Genomic DNA, 15,750 nt, shown 5'->3' with positions numbered 1-15,750 from the left:
GTCTAGGCTGAGATTGGCACATTACAGCTATGACCATGTTTTTTTAGAGCCAGGCCGTAATCGGTTGAAAAAGAGATTTACATAGAAAGTGTGAACCTGAACTTGAGGATAGGGCAGTACCTGTATGATAGCACAGAATAGGAAGATCATGTGTAAAGCAATTGAAATATAAATCCTAAAAATTATAGATGTTTTAAATATTTCTCAGAACCAAGAAAGCAGTTTCAGGTTTATATTTAAATTGAAAAAAGAACACCAAAACCTTTTAAATATACTTTGAAAACTAATTGTGAAGCACTCTGGCCTTCTATAACCCAGTGTGTTTGTTTAATGTAGCATTGCTACTGTGTACAATAACCCTGCATCATTATGTCAATTTAAAGTGTCGTAACATTTTTTTCTCCCTAAATTATAACCAGTTATAAAGAACAGGATAAATGCATATAGAGATTTCAACTACAGAAACAGAAATAAATCATGACATAACCAATTCCAATGGGGCGTGACAGAATGACTGATTTAATACTTCTTGAAGTTTTTGGTTTCCTTCCACAGGACATGGTTTTAAAAATAAACAAAACGAGATAATAAATTAATTTATGTACACTTTACATACACTCTGTGTCACGTGGAGTTTGCAGCAACAGTAACAGAAATTGTTACAAAATAGAAAGTTACATGGCTGTTGCAGGTATTCAACAACCTACAACTTACAACAGTGTCATCCTGAGAGTGGTTAACATAGTGATCATGTAAACATGCTTAGAAGCATTTACGGTGGACAATGGATGGGCCAGCTTCATCATATTCCTGTTTTGTGATCCACATCTGCTGGAAGGTAGACAGGGAAGCCAGAATAGAGCCACCAATCCAGACAGAGTACTTACGCTCAGGTGGTGCAATGATCTACAAGAGTAAGCAGAGCTCTGATCAGTAAGCAAACCATATATGGGCACAGAAAACATTTTATGAATTACTACACCTAACTTAACATGTTAAGGGAGGTGGAATAGCATTTGCCAAAGAGGTAGAGTTACATGCACCCATTCGAACTGATTGTTTGTAAAGTGCTTTGAAGATCAGCAGTGTTAAGTATTATATATTATTCCACTGTACTTGTCTGAAAATAAGTCTTATCTAAATATATGAGTCAATAATTCATATAGTCAAATGTACCTTGATCTTCATTGTGCTTGGAGCAAGAGCTGTGATCTCCTTCTGCATGCGGTCAGCAATACCAGGGTACATGGTGGTACCACCAGACATGACATTGTTAGCATACAGGTCCTTCCTGATGTCAATATCGCACTTCATGATGCTGTTGTAAGTTGTCTCATGAATACCTGCAGATTCCATACCTGGTGACATAAGGAGATAAAGGAATACAGACGTAAGTGCACTTAATTCACCAGTGAAGCAGAAGGATCAGTAACACTGAAGGGAAGGACTTCTTTGGAGAGAGAGGATTATATACCAATGAAGGATGGCTGGAAGAGGGTCTCTGGGCAACGGAAACGTTCATTGCCAATAGTGATGACCTGCCCATCAGGCAATTCATAGCTCTTTTCCAGGGAGGAGGAAGAAGCTGCAGTTGCCATCTCATTCTCGAAGTCCAGAGCCACATAGCACAGCTTCTCCTTGATGTCGCGCACAATCTCACGCTCAGCTGTCACAGGGAAAAACAAGATGTTAGAAGGCTGGAACAGGAGAGAGAGAGAGGAGCAAAAACATCACAGCCAGAGGTCAAGGGGAACAGGCAAGGGCTCCAAAAGAACGTGCCTGCATGTTTTCTGGCTCTGGGGGAGACTGTGCAGAGTCGGTCAACAATATGACTGGGGGGGAGGGAGTCAAATCATGATCCTGGATTTTCAACATTAATGTCAGATACAGATCCCTGTGTTTAACATTAAATCTATCAAACAGGACCACATTGAGCAAATACACATCAGGTATCCCCAGCTCAGGTTGTGTCTATTAAGTACAAACCTGTGCCAATTAACAGGCAAGTAGTTAAGTACAAGTGCCCATTGCTCTGAGTGGTGACCCGGCATCCCTACTCACACAAAGGAGTGCAGGTTTGCAGGATTTGGCCATTTAATTTCCATGGGGATAAGTCAACCTCGAGTGTGACCGCTGTGTGCTGCCGATCAGAGGTGGTGGTAGGCGGGCCGGCTCCACTTACCAGTGGTGACGAAAGAGTAGCCACGCTCTGTCAGGATCTTCATCAGGTAGTCGGTGAGGTCCCGACCAGCCAGGTCCAAGCGCATGATGGCATGTGGCAGAGCATACCCCTCATAGATGGGCACGTTGTGTGTGACACCATCACCAGAGTCCAGTACAATACCTGCGAGGGGATGGGAGAGCGAGTGAGACCGAGCACCTCGCTAGGCCAACACAAGGCAAGGCTGGGGAAGTGGTCACAAGGGAAGGAGCAATCCCTGCAGGACCTCATGGAAAAGGGGCAGGCAAAGTTTGTTTTTATAAGCAGCAACATCAATCTAAAGCAGAATGGGGGGCCTGCTGAGGGCAGGGGGGGGTTCATGTCTCAGAGAGTCTATGCCAGTGGGTCAGTGCCCTCACTAGTTGAGAGTGGGTGGCACCTATGCTGGTGGGTGGATGCCCCCCAGGTGAGGGTGGGTGCTGTTGGAGGCCCATTACCCTCACTCACCGGTGGTACGGCCAGAGGCGTACAGTGACAGAACAGCCTGGATGGCCACATACATGGCGGGCACGTTGAAGGTCTCAAACATGATCTGGGTCATCTTTTCACGGTTGGCCTTGGGGTTGAGGGGAGCCTCAGTGAGCAGGGTGGGGTGTTCCTCGGGGGCTACACGCAGCTCATTGTAGAAAGTGTGGTGCCAGATCTTCTCCATGTCATCCCAGTTGGTGATGATGCCGTGTTCAATGGGGTACTTAAGGGTCAGGATACCTCTCTTGCTCTGAGCTTCATCCCCCACGTAGGAGTCTTTCTGACCCATACCCACCATGACACCCTAGAGAGGAACAAAAGGGGGTTGGGGAGCTTAACATCTCTCTGGGAAGGAGGGAGAAAGTCACATGCTATCCACCCTGGGGAGTGACCGCCAGCTCAGGACAGAAGAGGAGAAGGCTCCCAAGTCACAGGGCACAGCTAGGGCAAATCCAGCCCATTGTAAGAGCAGCTGTTGCACTACAGGTGTGTCTGCATGGAGCACAGAGCACATTTGTGGAGCACTGATGGCGCATATTGTGTGTATATATACACACACACACACACACTAGTTTCGTGATGGGAGGAATGGTGATTGGGTCACAGCTGGTGTGACAGCAGACAGTTGTAGCACAGCCAGCATATAAATTACTCAGTCCCATTATGGAGGGGGAGTCAGCCTCTACCAAGTGATTAGGGACTTTCCCCAGAAAGCAGGGGTTGGTTTTTAAGCTTCACCTCTGTGAAGCTGCAGTCCTGGAAGGGCTAGAAGACAGGGCATCGTACCTGATGGCGAGGGCGGCCCACGATGGAGGGGAACACAGCCCTGGGAGCATCATCCCCGGCGAAGCCAGCCTTCACCAGGCCAGAACCGTTGTCGCATACAAGCGCGGTGGTCTCATCCTCATCACACATGGTGTCGGCTTTCTGGGGAATGGCAAGAAAATCAAACCACCGTAAAATCTGACGAGAGACAATGCAACACAGCCGCAGTCTCACCACTCATGATCCACTGTCCCAGAGGAGCTGGGCTCTCCCCACCCACAGAAGGTGAGGGGTAAAGTGGGGCATGGCTTCAGAATGGGGCTGCAAGGCCAAATGGGCATCTAAAAGGGTTTGATTTAAAACAAAAAACTTCTATGCTACGTTAAAGTGGTTAATTAAAATCACATTTTAAACTCAAAGTAGACCCAGCCTTCCCCTCTATTTTAAATCTTTATTCTACTCAGTATGGGTTATAGGAAATTGTAAATTAGCTCAAAGAGCTAACAGAATTAATCCACTACATCCTCAATCAACTGCATTCTTTATTCCTTGATCCTCATTTTATCAAGTTTAGAGAGTGTCACCATGTAATTTGGTAGTTTTAATATATACACTTAAGATACAAACAGTGATTATATTTGGTGGTGGGGGGAGGGTAAAAATTGTGATCCTATAATCATCTTCAATTGATTTAAAAATCTCATCAATCTGGAACACAAGTTAAAGTAGATCATAGCTGCCAAGAGTATTTAGGAGAAATTATAAACCTTTATCAGGATAACAATAGTAAGCCACAGTTTTAAAATAAAGGCCCGGCACTTCGATTCAACAGTGTGGCAAAAACTGGAGACAGGAAGAGTTAACTTTCAAGAGTTACTTTTCGCATCGTTATTAAAGGATTTTAAAAGGTTGAAGCAATACACGTGCTGCTTTCAATTGGAGGGAATTAAGAAACTGCGCTGTAAAAATAAAGTAATCCGAGTTCAAGTGCCATCTTGGACGGTACAAATAGTTAAAATCCAAATAGTAAAAATCTAGGGTGTCGTGCTTTTCCTTAAAATCTGACTCCCCTCCCCTGCTCCGGGCTACAATCAAAGAGAAGGTTTCAGAGTAGCAGCCGCGTTAGTCTGTATTCGCAAGAAGAAAAGGAGGACTTGTGGCACCTTAGAGACTAACACATTTATTAGAGCATCAGCTTTCGTGAGCTACAGCTCACTTCATCGGATGAAGTGAAAAAAAAGGTTTTTTTTCCACCAAATGCATCCGATGAAGGGAGCTGTAGCTCACGAAAGCTGATGCTCTAATAAATGTGTTAGTCTCTAAGGTGCCCCAAGTCCTCCTCCTCTTTTTGTAAATTTAAGACTGGCTCAGCAGGAGCCACTTAACGACGTCCCTGTTCATTACGATCAGTAACGGGGTACGAGAGAGGTCGGTGAAGCGCGCCCGCCGGCACCCTCTCCCTCCACCCAGGGCCAGGGAAGTTGCCCCGCAGGGCGGCCGCAGGCCAGGCCAGAAGCGCTCGTTTCCTCGCTGCCTGGCGAAGGATCCGAGCCGTGCCGCCGCGTGTAGACGCGATTCCCCCCCGCAGCAGCGCGAGGGCAGCAGCCCGGCCCGCCCGCTCTCTGCAGCGCGGGGAGGCTCCCGCCCCTGGGGGTGGGCGCTGCGGCGGCTCCCCGGACACTGTTTCGTCTCGGGCCCCGGCTGGGCGTTTGGCGGCGCGGCGCGGCGCGGCGCGCTCCCTGGGCTCTGCGGGCTCGGGCTCGGGCTCAGCCCCCGGCTCACCTCGGCTGGCTCCTGGCTCTCCGCTCGGGTTCAGGCTCCTCGCAGCTCTGCAGCTCGGTGGGCTGCCCGGCCCCCGGCAGGTCTTTATAGAGCCGCCGCCGCCGCCTCCCCCTCCCCCGCCGGCCGCAGGAATGTCTCCCCGGCCGTCTCCATATTTGGGCGTTGGGCAGCGAGCGAGCCCGGCCGGCCCGGCCGGAGCCCCCCGCGCGGCCGCGGGGCTGCCCAAAGAAGGAGCTCCTGGCCCGGGCCCAGGGACCAGAGGCCGGGCCGTATAAGGAGCGTCTGCCGGGCCCTCCCCGGGCCAGGGAGGGCTCGTGTCCGAAATAATCCCGACCCCGCGCTACCCAGAAAGGAGAAGGCGGCGCAGGGAGCCCCCGGCCCGGGGCAGGCGAGCCCGGCTCAGCCGCAGGAAGAGGGGCGGAGAGCTGCGCTGCGCTGCGCTGCGCTGCGGGGGGGGATCGGCCTGGGCTGGCCGCGGGCAAGGGGCTCTGAGAGCGGGCCGCCGGGAGCTCTCCGGCGCCGCTCGGCCCTAGGGGCCCCCAAGCAAGGCCCTGCCCTTGGGGCAATTCACTTCCCGCTCCCCACCTCCGTCCCCGGCCGCCTATCGCCCGGCGAGCCGCGCGGACCCGTGTGCGCTCTCTTGAGGCGGCCAGTTTGTGTCAGACGCACACGCAGCTCGGGGCACGCTGCCTGCTAAGTGGCGCCCTCCACCCCAGGGGAAAGGACCGCGGCAAGGGGACGCGTTTCGTTGTTTTAATCACTGCGGCTTTTTATTTATTTATTTTTGGGTAGAAAAATTAAATCTTGCACAGCAGCGGCTTGTTTTAATAATAAATGCTGTGCAAAACCAGTTTTATATGGAGAGGATGATATCCACCTTCTGGCTCGTGGCCAGCATAGGTTGGACAGCTCCCCTGCACAGTGGGTCTGCTGTTGTTTATGCTATTTATACCGCTGATATATTCAGATAGATTTTAAAAAAAAATTCTCCGGGGATTTCAATCTACATATGGTCATGTAGAGGTTTAATGGTCATTTTGGGTCGGGGAAGGCTGGAAGTAAAGTTGGTAGTTGTCGCACTTCTGCTAGGATAGGAAGCACAGCAGCTGCCTAGGGAGAGAATTGAAATAAATGGATAGTTTAGTGGGACAGGAAGGACAAAATTGGTGCCAAAAGTTAGTGGAAGAGAGAAGCAGCCTCACTTAGAGCAATGGTAACCAACATCTACTTTTCTAAAGTACACAATGTACACACATGCTGGAAGGAATCCATATGCTCAACAGGGGGTTTCCCTATGGAAGATAAAGATAGAAGTGTTCTGGTTTGTAGCCCACCATAAAATATCCTTTTATAGGCTATTTCTCTGTAAAATTAGGAAAAGGAAACTGCTCCTACATTTCCTACTTATAGTTTCAGCAACCAGCAAGATAGCCTAGATATGTAATTAACAAAGGCCTCCCTGCATCCACCACAAGACTTATTGAGGAGGAGAGGTTTCAATTAGCAACCATGTTAGTCTGTATCCGCCAAAAGAAAAGGAGGACTTGTGGCACTTTAGAGACTAACACATTTATTTGAGCATAGGCTTTCGTGAGCTACATGCATCCAATGAAGTGGGCTGTAGCTCAGGAAAGCTTATGCTCAAATAAATTTGTTAGTCTCTCAGGTGCCACAAGTCCTCCTTTTCTTTTTGAGGAGGAGAGGTTTGTAACTTTCAGGCATCCTGAAAAAAATGCTTTTAATTAAATTTTAAAGGTAGGAATCACAGATCATCATTAAGTACCCATTCAATTCTTGTATAATTCTTTGCCAAATCAGGGAAGGGTCAGTTCTTCCTCCATAAATAGGAATTGTATTCATCCCAACAAAGAATAGACATAAAAGGGGGAAAACACATTTAGAAAAATAATAGGTTGTGTAGGTAAGAAGGGGAGTTAGCACAGAAGAAAATCTAAAACTGAAAAGGAAACAGTAGATTATGGTTTACTTATGCAGAATTCCCCCCTCATGGTTTCATTTGCCCTATATGGGATCTGACCTTACATTTAAAAATCAGTTTCATATTAGTGAGCTCTTTAAAGCACACGGATTTTATTGAATCTGATTTAAAGCTGCATATGAAAAAATGCATAGGGTTGTGGTGGATGTCTGTTAAAGAAATCCTTCGAGAGATATCGGTCCTGGGAAAATTTATATCAGTGACTATTTCTAATACCAGAAGGCTGATGTAGATTTAACCACTAGCTGTTGGATCCTGGTGCACTCCAATTGCAGTTATGAACTGTATCCATTATTGACCTGCTGAGTTCTGATTGGCTTAGAATACAGACTTGGTGTGACTCAGAATAGCTCATCCATAAGGGTTTTAAAAAGGTATATTAGTCTTACTGATAAGCTGCCTCTGACTGGATGAAACTACTCCATAATTAAATAAAGGGGAATGAACTATTCATCTAGCAAGGCTCTGAATAAGCAGAGATTCTATTTGGCATAGGTGAAAGACTTTCTTTAGAAATTTGTCACAATTAGAAGGAAGAATCAGGTAGGAGATGAAGAAAGCAGGTCTGGTTTGTAGCAACTGACTATGGAGAAATTAGGGTATGAGTAACCAAAGGAAAATCTTTCTGAAAAAAGACAACTAAAATGTGGGGTAGAGAAAGAAATGCTAGAAAGAAGTCTCTGTGCTACCAGGAACCACCATGAAGGAGAAGGCAATTTCTGCAGTTGGATTTCCCCAGCTGCAAGACAGCAGCAAGGTTTATCAGGAGACAGGTGACTTTTCTTCTCGAACATTTAATCTCTGCAACTCCTAGTCTGGCAGCTCTTCCCTTCACCTCTGGCTGCACCCTATGTCTTTTTGCTGCTGCTTTCCATTGCCTGCCATGCTATTGTTAAGCAGGCTAGGGGAATAATGATTTTTTTCTGCAATTTTTTCTCTTCTTCCTTCTTCCCAAATTGTCTAAAACTGAACCTACATAAATTCACCATAAAAAGAAACTACCTTTCCTGAGGATTTTAAGGAATCACAATCAGATATTAAAAAAGATGCTCAGAAGCAGACTAAAGTACAGGTTAGTTATTCCATGAGAGATGTATTTGTAGTCCAGTCATCCATATGTGGTGGCACAAACCCTGCTTAAAATATTAACAATGAAAGCATTGTCAGTGACCTTTCATTGTAAGTTTTGAAAAAAAATTATTGGACATATACCATTTTGGTGTTGCTACAACAAATTTCATAGTATCTCAAAGTGATACTATAGCTAAGTATGATAAATAGCAATTCAATATAGACAAATGCCTGGTGGCAATATTACTTTTCCACATAAAAGCCACTTCCCCTGTATACGTTCTCTGAGATTAAAACATAGGATAGGCACAAGGGGCTAAACCAAGATTTATTTATTTTTTCAGTGCTCGGCCACCACAGCGACAAGTCAGTTAAAATTTCAGCAATAAGAGCAGGGCAAGAATAAAACTGATCTCCATAGTGGAATGTCCAATTTCTTCTGCTTATCTTGATACAAATCTCAACTTCACACCCTTTCCCATTACTCTTAAACTTGTGATTTTTACAAGTGAGGGTTGGACATTAAAATGATTTGTATCCTATACAAGGAAAGAAATGCTTAATACATTCTTTAATTATAAAACGTATGTAACCCTCCCTCCCCCAAACATTTGAGAACATTTTCTCCCCTATTTAATTTAACCACATGGCTAACTGAAAACTTTCTTGCAGGAACAGGTAGTAGTCTATACTTGTAACCGTTTCCCTTCATTGCAATTTTTTTAGATCTATTATGAAGCAAAATAGGATACCCGTGACATTCATATGCAGTGCTAAATGAAGACATCTTCTCTGTGCCACTATTTAAGAGAAGTCTATTCTATAAGAGAAGTGTTCACCATAAAGTTTTGTTTTAATGAACAGATTATCAGAAAAACTTGAAAATAGGAGCAAATACCAAATCTTAACTCTGAAACTCTTGTAATATACACTTTGGACCCCATTTGCCCTAATGGAAGCAGATCTCCAAGAGTAATCAGGGAGTTATGACTGCATAGAATGAACAAGCAGATGCAAAGGGACAATAACCCAATAATCTTGGCCTTTCAAATTTTATACTGACATGGTGAACACATTGAACATTCCTAATATCCAAATATTGAACTTTAGTTTGAGTATGGAAGTTATTAAAATAAATTTTGTTTTGAATCTACTGCCTACAGCCTAGTGCTTTAGAGATCCTCAGATGAAAGGTACTATATCAATGCAAAGTATCTTTTACACCAGCACTAGACCAAAGAGCCTTAGTTGTGAAAATTACAGAGTTCATTTGTTGAAGATGTATACTCCATGCTGCGCAGGACAATCTGCCTGCCTGCAGGAGCTTACAACCTATAAATATTGACTTTCTGCAAAACAGCATGTTTAAATAACCCTTTCTTTGGAGTAGATCACGGGCTAACAGCAATCTATAGTTATACATAAACTTTAGCCAGTCTATCTTCTTGATTAAGGGTAACAGCTATTGAGATGTCTCCCTTGGCATATTCTGTGGATTATGACTGCGTACAGGTGGTTAGATTGTATGGAGATGAGTTGGAAGGGCGGGGGCTGAGAAATCCCATCAGTACGTTCAAGGCTTGACCAGAAATGTCCACATTACTAGACACTTCAAGCTAATTTTAACAAAGCTAAAGCCCAGGAATAAGATACCCCTACAAAGAGTGCCAGTCCTTTGATATACCATTTCCCATCTCCTAAATGTTTAGTTTAGTTTTTAAATAATTTGAGATCCTGTTTCCATTTAAAATTGTGTTTTACATGAGTAAGTAAATTTCCAATACTTTGAATTATTCCCTTTTGTAAAGTCAAAGCTGTAAATTCTACCTGCTGCTCTCACAGCCATGTAATACTGTAGAAACAGGTGAAGTTTAATTGTGTTGACTTTTTACAAGGTTGCTAATGAGTATCTCTTCCATATTAGTTAGAACATCTCTAGCTAAGTCTATTCTTCCAAACATGTTCAGCCTTTCAGCCGAGCACTGTATTAGCACAGGGAGGGGGGAAGCAATGGTGCGATAGCTGTGCTTTTTAAACTAGAAATTGGATTCTCTTCAACTGATTTAACTTATGACCTTCTCAGCTGTTGGATCAAGTTGTTTTAGCAGGCACCTACCCAGGGCAAGTAGAGCATAAGGGTACGCAAATTGCTCTGCATTCAATCTCTGGACATAAAACTATTTGTAAAAGAAAAGCTCCTCCTACGATTTGTCAGATTAAAGCAATTTTTATATGATTTTAAATTAAACCTGTTATTTCAGTATGAGAACCATTACAATGTTTTAAGAGTTACATGGACTTTTTTTTATCATCGTGTCAGAGATAAGTGAACTGGGGTAAGTTGGCATCTACTAGTAAAGAATGAGTCTTCGAGTAAGGAAGGTCTTCCTGGACTCTCACTTTGGTAACTGCTTTCTAGGTTTCTTGTGAGCTTAGGTTCTAGGCATTTATTGTCAATTACTGTATGGTGAAAACTTCAATCTCAGTTTTAAAAATGTAAAAATCTATAGATAACTTTTGTATTTGTAACCTTAATCTAAAAAATTGCTCTGGATTTGTTGAAAATTTATGTGAAAAATTGCATTTACGTACACGTTGAAAGACTGATGTATTTGCTAGGCCAGGGGATTTTTGAGTCAGGAGATCTGGGTTCTATTCCTGTCTGCCACTGACAAAGAGTCACCTTGTGCAAGTCACTTATACTTTCTGTGCCAGTTTCCTTTTCTGTAAAGGGGGACTACTTACCTATCCATATTTTGCATGGATCTCTTCAGATGGAAGGTGCTGTATCAATGCAAAGTTTTACACCAAAAGCCTAATTTCTAAGCAGAGTGCTTTACACAAGCGTGGCTTTAATTTCTTACTCCAAAAATCTATATATTCAGCCATCATTTAACATTTATTGCATTTTTTCCCAATATATACCCCTGGGGTGAAATCCTGGCCCCAGTGAAGTCAATGGCAAAACTCCCATGGTTTTCAATGGGGCCAGGATTTCACCCCGGCGTATGTGCTGCCAGTGTTGAGACTTCCTGCACACTAGACAAAAGTATAGAACAAACGTGAAACCAAAGATGCACAGAAAATGAAAATCAACCATACATTTTCAGCCATCGGGAGAGAAAGTAAGTATCCCAGAGAAAAACTGAGACTTAGCTATATTGTAAAGACTGTTCATTTCAAAAGCCAAACACATTACTGTATAAACTTTATTACAAAGGTTTAATGAAGTACGTACAGAATGTAAAGTAGTATATACTGCTTTAACTCAGTTCTTTAGAAATTTCTACTTTCAAAAATGTTAAGTCATCACACTTGTCCTTGAACATAGTGTTCATAGTTTGCCTTTAGCACAAATTCAAAATAAGGATTCGATCTCAAGTTGCCAAGTTCATCTGCTTGCAGCAAGTCCTTCACCTCCGGTAAATATTCAGTGAGCTGAACTCCTACAACACAAATAAACTTGCATTATAGAAATAAGATACTTAGAAAGGATGCCAATGGAAATATCTGTACCTGTATTTCAATTCCTGATTCATTTGTTTGCAGTTGTAAAGACTGTTCTAATTCTATTCCATCTACTGTGTCATGCAGTGAAACAACTCTATAAAGTGTTCTGTAAAACTGAGTTCATTGTTTAAAGATTATTATATTCCCCTCCTCAATTTGATCATTTTCATATTCTATATTTTAACAGTTATGTAAACTCCACAAAGTCCCTGTTTAACAAATCATACTTTTAATAAATTAAAATGGACTTAGTCCAAATGACTGGATACTGCAGCCCTTAAAAAAGGGTCAAGAATCAGATAGTTTTATGTTGCATTTTTAAATCTTATGGAAGTGCATTTCTTCAGATTTATAACTTTCAAGCTTTTCTTATTTGACAAGATAGCTTTTTAAAATTGTGAACATTATAGTTAAGGTTGAGTTACTAATCTAATCTCTTTTGGTTGCTTATAAAATTTCCCCCCAAAAATTCCTTTTGAGTTGTGATGTTGCTTAAATGGTCTGAACTCAAGGCTTTTTGTTAGTTTTTTAAAAGTTTGAGTTAAAGCAATTAAGCCATTCTGAATTACGGTCCTGGTGTCTTAAAATTCCTCCTGTCTCAGAGAATTTTCACACTGGAGGCTGAGTTCCGTTGTATAATAATGTTACTAAAAAAATAACCACCATCTTCCTTCAAAACAGATGTAATCTGGAAGCTCAGAGAGAGAAATTACATGTTTTGTTGCCTCCCTAACAATATAAAAAGATAGAATAGGGTGCCACATGGTCACATTTTTATCTGATGAATTACTGATTCAACTGTTTTTGCTGCTTTTACATCTTACTTGTTCTACTTTTTAATAGATAAAAGCTGTTTATTTTGTTAAATATGTTTTAAAACAAGGTTGACATAGTAATCTGAAAAAGTATTCTTTACATATAACAAAACTTACCTTCTTTCAATAGCTTTTGTAATATTTTCACAAATATACTGTCTTTAGATGCTTCAATTGGATCATCTTTACCTTCTGAACTGGACCAACTGCAGCTCAGAAAGTATAAATTATAAGTTGTAAAGTTGATCAAATATGAAAACAGCATAATTAAAAACCTGATACTAAAACAAAAATTTTCTTGAAGTATACCTGTATTCTGTGTGCATTTCTACAGTTGAAAGCTAGTGTTGTTTGCATCCTGAACTGATTATCTTTTTAATATTTTAGAGGAAAATTTTTATTAAAATTGTGGCATTACAAGACAAACTAATAAGGCAGATAATAGGAATGCCTCCCCACTGACTAAATTGTAACAGCAGAAAAAAATTATTAGCTTCAGTTAGAGAACTCACAATCAATTACACACACGGGTTTAAGTAAGCTAGTTTAAACAATTATTTTAATTATTCCACAATCACCATTCTGACAAGTTTTATGTAAAAAGACATTCTTCAGAGCACAGAAGCAAAGGCAACTTGCAAACATACTTTTTTAAACAGGAGAAGCAAAGGAAGAACAAAATGTTGTGTGAAAGGTTTAAAATTGCAAGGCCCTAACTCAGCACAAAATATCCACAGTTTCAGAGCTTTGCAAGCCTTAATATGTGATCAGATATGCTGAGTCATTCAAAGGAAAGGTCAGGCTGCTGTTGAAGCCCTAATTCAAACCATTCTAAAATGCCTGGCAGAAAGGGGAAAAAACCTGATTTAAAATAACTTCCCTTGCTGTTGGCACTGGATTTTTCAGTTGCTGAGGTTTCTTGTCCCCAATGTCAAATGCCATGCAGCCTGGAATTATGCTGGGTATGGCTACACTGCAATTAGATACCCACAGCTGGCCGGTGCCAGCTGGCTCCAGATAAGGGGCTGTTTAATTGTGATGTAGATGTTGGGCTCGGGCTGCAGCCTAAGTTCTGGGACTCTCCCACCTCACAGGGTCCTAGAGCCTGAACATCTACACTGCAATTAAACAGCACTTTGGCTGTGAGCCTGAGTCAGCTGGCATGGACCAGCTGTGGGCTTTTTAATTGCAGTGTTGATATATCCATTATTTCATTCCTAAAACGGACATAATTACCTTGTGTGGTCACTGGGAAATGGGTGGTTTGGTCTCCAAATAGGTACATTAACAACAACAAAAGGTAGCATCTTGGGAGAAACCGTTGTTCCAATGAGGTCAGTGGCAAAACTCTCATTGACTTCAACAGAGTCAGGATTTCACCCATAGTTTTATTGAGGAGAAAAAAAAAAAAAAAAAAAGAGTTTCCTGTTACACTCCTTTTCCCCTACCTCCACTCCTTCTACAGGCATTGGAGTGGTGAAGAGAATGGGAGAAACTAAGTCCAGCACTATATTAGGATGTTGCTAAACATGCTTAGTGAGTCTTGGTGTTGTACCAAAGAATCCAGTCACCGTGTGTAGTAATCAAGTTAGGGTATGTAACAATCTCCACCCCTAAAAGCAGGTGTTGTGGAATGCCTAATGTAGCATTTTGCAGATGCTAGAGAATGGCCACTACCTCTTTTGGAACAGGGATTAGCCTCCTTGGCTACAGAACCTCAGTGAACTGGGAAAAAAAAAATATGGAAATCATATGTAAACTATCTAAACACTATTCCACCCAAACTGGTTTGAATACAGATTGACCCCATCCACATTGATTAGGTTTGGCTAGCCAGAGTCATATTTAAAATTTGTTCTAGCAGAGTTTAAATACCATTTCTAAACTCTGTTCTTGGCCCAGAATGGACAAGGCCTAAAAACTTGTTAGGCTGTAATTGTGAAGGCTTTTAAAACAGTATCTACCCCCAATTTAATAAGGAGTGGGGAAGGTTACTAATCAGTAACTAACTAACTATGTTGCCTGCATATTCCCACTTGTAGGATAAATGCTCCCTGGCCATGTAAGCTTGGAGTTTTCTGGAAATCCCTATCCTTTGGAACCTCCCATTTAAGCGAGAGTGGCTCCAACTGCTCTTTAGCGCCTTTTGACTGCCAAAGTTGCAGTGGGCATGGAATATATTCTTCTCTCATTGGTTATTTTTTTCCCCTTCTGTCCCTTTGGAGTGAGGGTGGGGCATGACTATAGTTAAAAAAAAAAATGACTGACTGACTAGCATTTGAAAACTAGAACATAAGAATGGCCATACTGGGTCAAACCAAAGGTCCAGCCAGCCCAGTATCCTGTGTACTGACAGTGGCCAATGCCAGGTGCCCCAGAGGGAGTGAACCTAACAGGTAATGATCAAGTGATCTCTCTCTTGCCATCCATCTCCACCCTCTGACAAACAGAGGCTAGGGACACCATTCCTTACCGATCCTGGCTAATAGCCGTTAATGGACTTAGCCTTCATGAATTTATCCAGTTCTCTTTTAAACCCTGTTATAGTCCTAACCTTCAGGCAAGGCAAGGAGTTCTACAGGTTGACTGTGAGCTGAGTGAAGAAGAACTTCCTTTTATTTGTTTTAAACCTGCTGCCCATTAATTTCATTTGGTGGCTCTTAGTTCTTATATTACGGGAACAAGTAAATAACTTTTCCTTATTCACTTTCTCCATACCACTCATGATTTTATTTACCTCTATCATATCCCCCCTTAATCCTCTCTTTTCCAAGATGAAAAGTCCTAGCCTCTTTAATCTCTCCTAATATGGGACCCATTCCAAACCCCTAATCATTTTAGTTACCCTTTTCTGAACCTTTTCTAATGCCAATATATCTTTTTTGAGAAGAGGGGATCACATCTGTATGCAGTATTCAAGATGTGGGCGTACCATGGATTTATACAAGGGCAATAAGATATTCTCCATCTTATTCTCTATCCTCCCCCCCCCCCCCTTTTTTTTTTTTTTTTTTTTTTTGAGGAAAGGGTCCCTACATGTCATGGGCATTATCTAGAGCAGTGGCTCTCAACTTTTCCAGACTACTGTGCCCCTTTCAGGAGGCAGATTTGTCTTGTCT

The 15,750-nt window shown here is 42.4% G+C and overlaps 2 protein-coding genes across 4 annotated transcripts in view; both read right to left on the bottom strand.

The window, feature by feature from the left end:
• Positions 1–496: 496 nt before the first annotated feature.
• Positions 497–5,378, bottom strand: ACTA1 (actin alpha 1, skeletal muscle). The gene is made up of 7 exons (XM_038395402.2): positions 5,237–5,378; positions 3,476–3,616; positions 2,669–2,993; positions 2,183–2,344; positions 1,475–1,666; positions 1,177–1,358; positions 497–906 (listed from the first exon to the last, which is right to left on the bottom strand). The coding sequence occupies exons 2-7, from the start codon at positions 3,602–3,604 to the stop codon at positions 763–765; spliced, it is 1,134 nt and encodes a 377-aa protein (XP_038251330.1). The 5' UTR covers positions 3,605–3,616; positions 5,237–5,378; the 3' UTR covers positions 497–762.
• Positions 5,379–11,497: 6,119 nt separating this feature from the next.
• Positions 11,498–15,750, bottom strand: part of NUP133 (nucleoporin 133) — a 62,868-nt gene continuing 58,615 nt past the window's right edge. For 2 of the 3 annotated variants that reach the window (XM_038394434.2, XM_038394437.2), the window contains 2 exons: positions 12,749–12,837; positions 11,498–11,752 (listed from right to left, as the gene is read on the bottom strand). In XM_038394434.2, the coding sequence (XP_038250362.1) occupies positions 11,616–11,752; positions 12,749–12,837 (226 nt within the window). In that variant the 3' untranslated portion in view covers positions 11,498–11,615. Of the gene's footprint in view, positions 11,753–12,748; positions 12,838–15,750 lie in introns of those variants that run through there. The other variant, XM_038394435.2, reaches the window with a different exon arrangement.

Source organism: Dermochelys coriacea, chromosome 3 (assembly GCF_009764565.3).
Source record: "Dermochelys coriacea isolate rDerCor1 chromosome 3, rDerCor1.pri.v4, whole genome shotgun sequence".
Classification (NCBI taxonomy): Eukaryota; Metazoa; Chordata; order Testudines; family Dermochelyidae; genus Dermochelys; species Dermochelys coriacea.
Note: the sequence above shows the minus strand (reverse complement) of the source record. Positions and strands in the feature narration are given on the sequence as shown.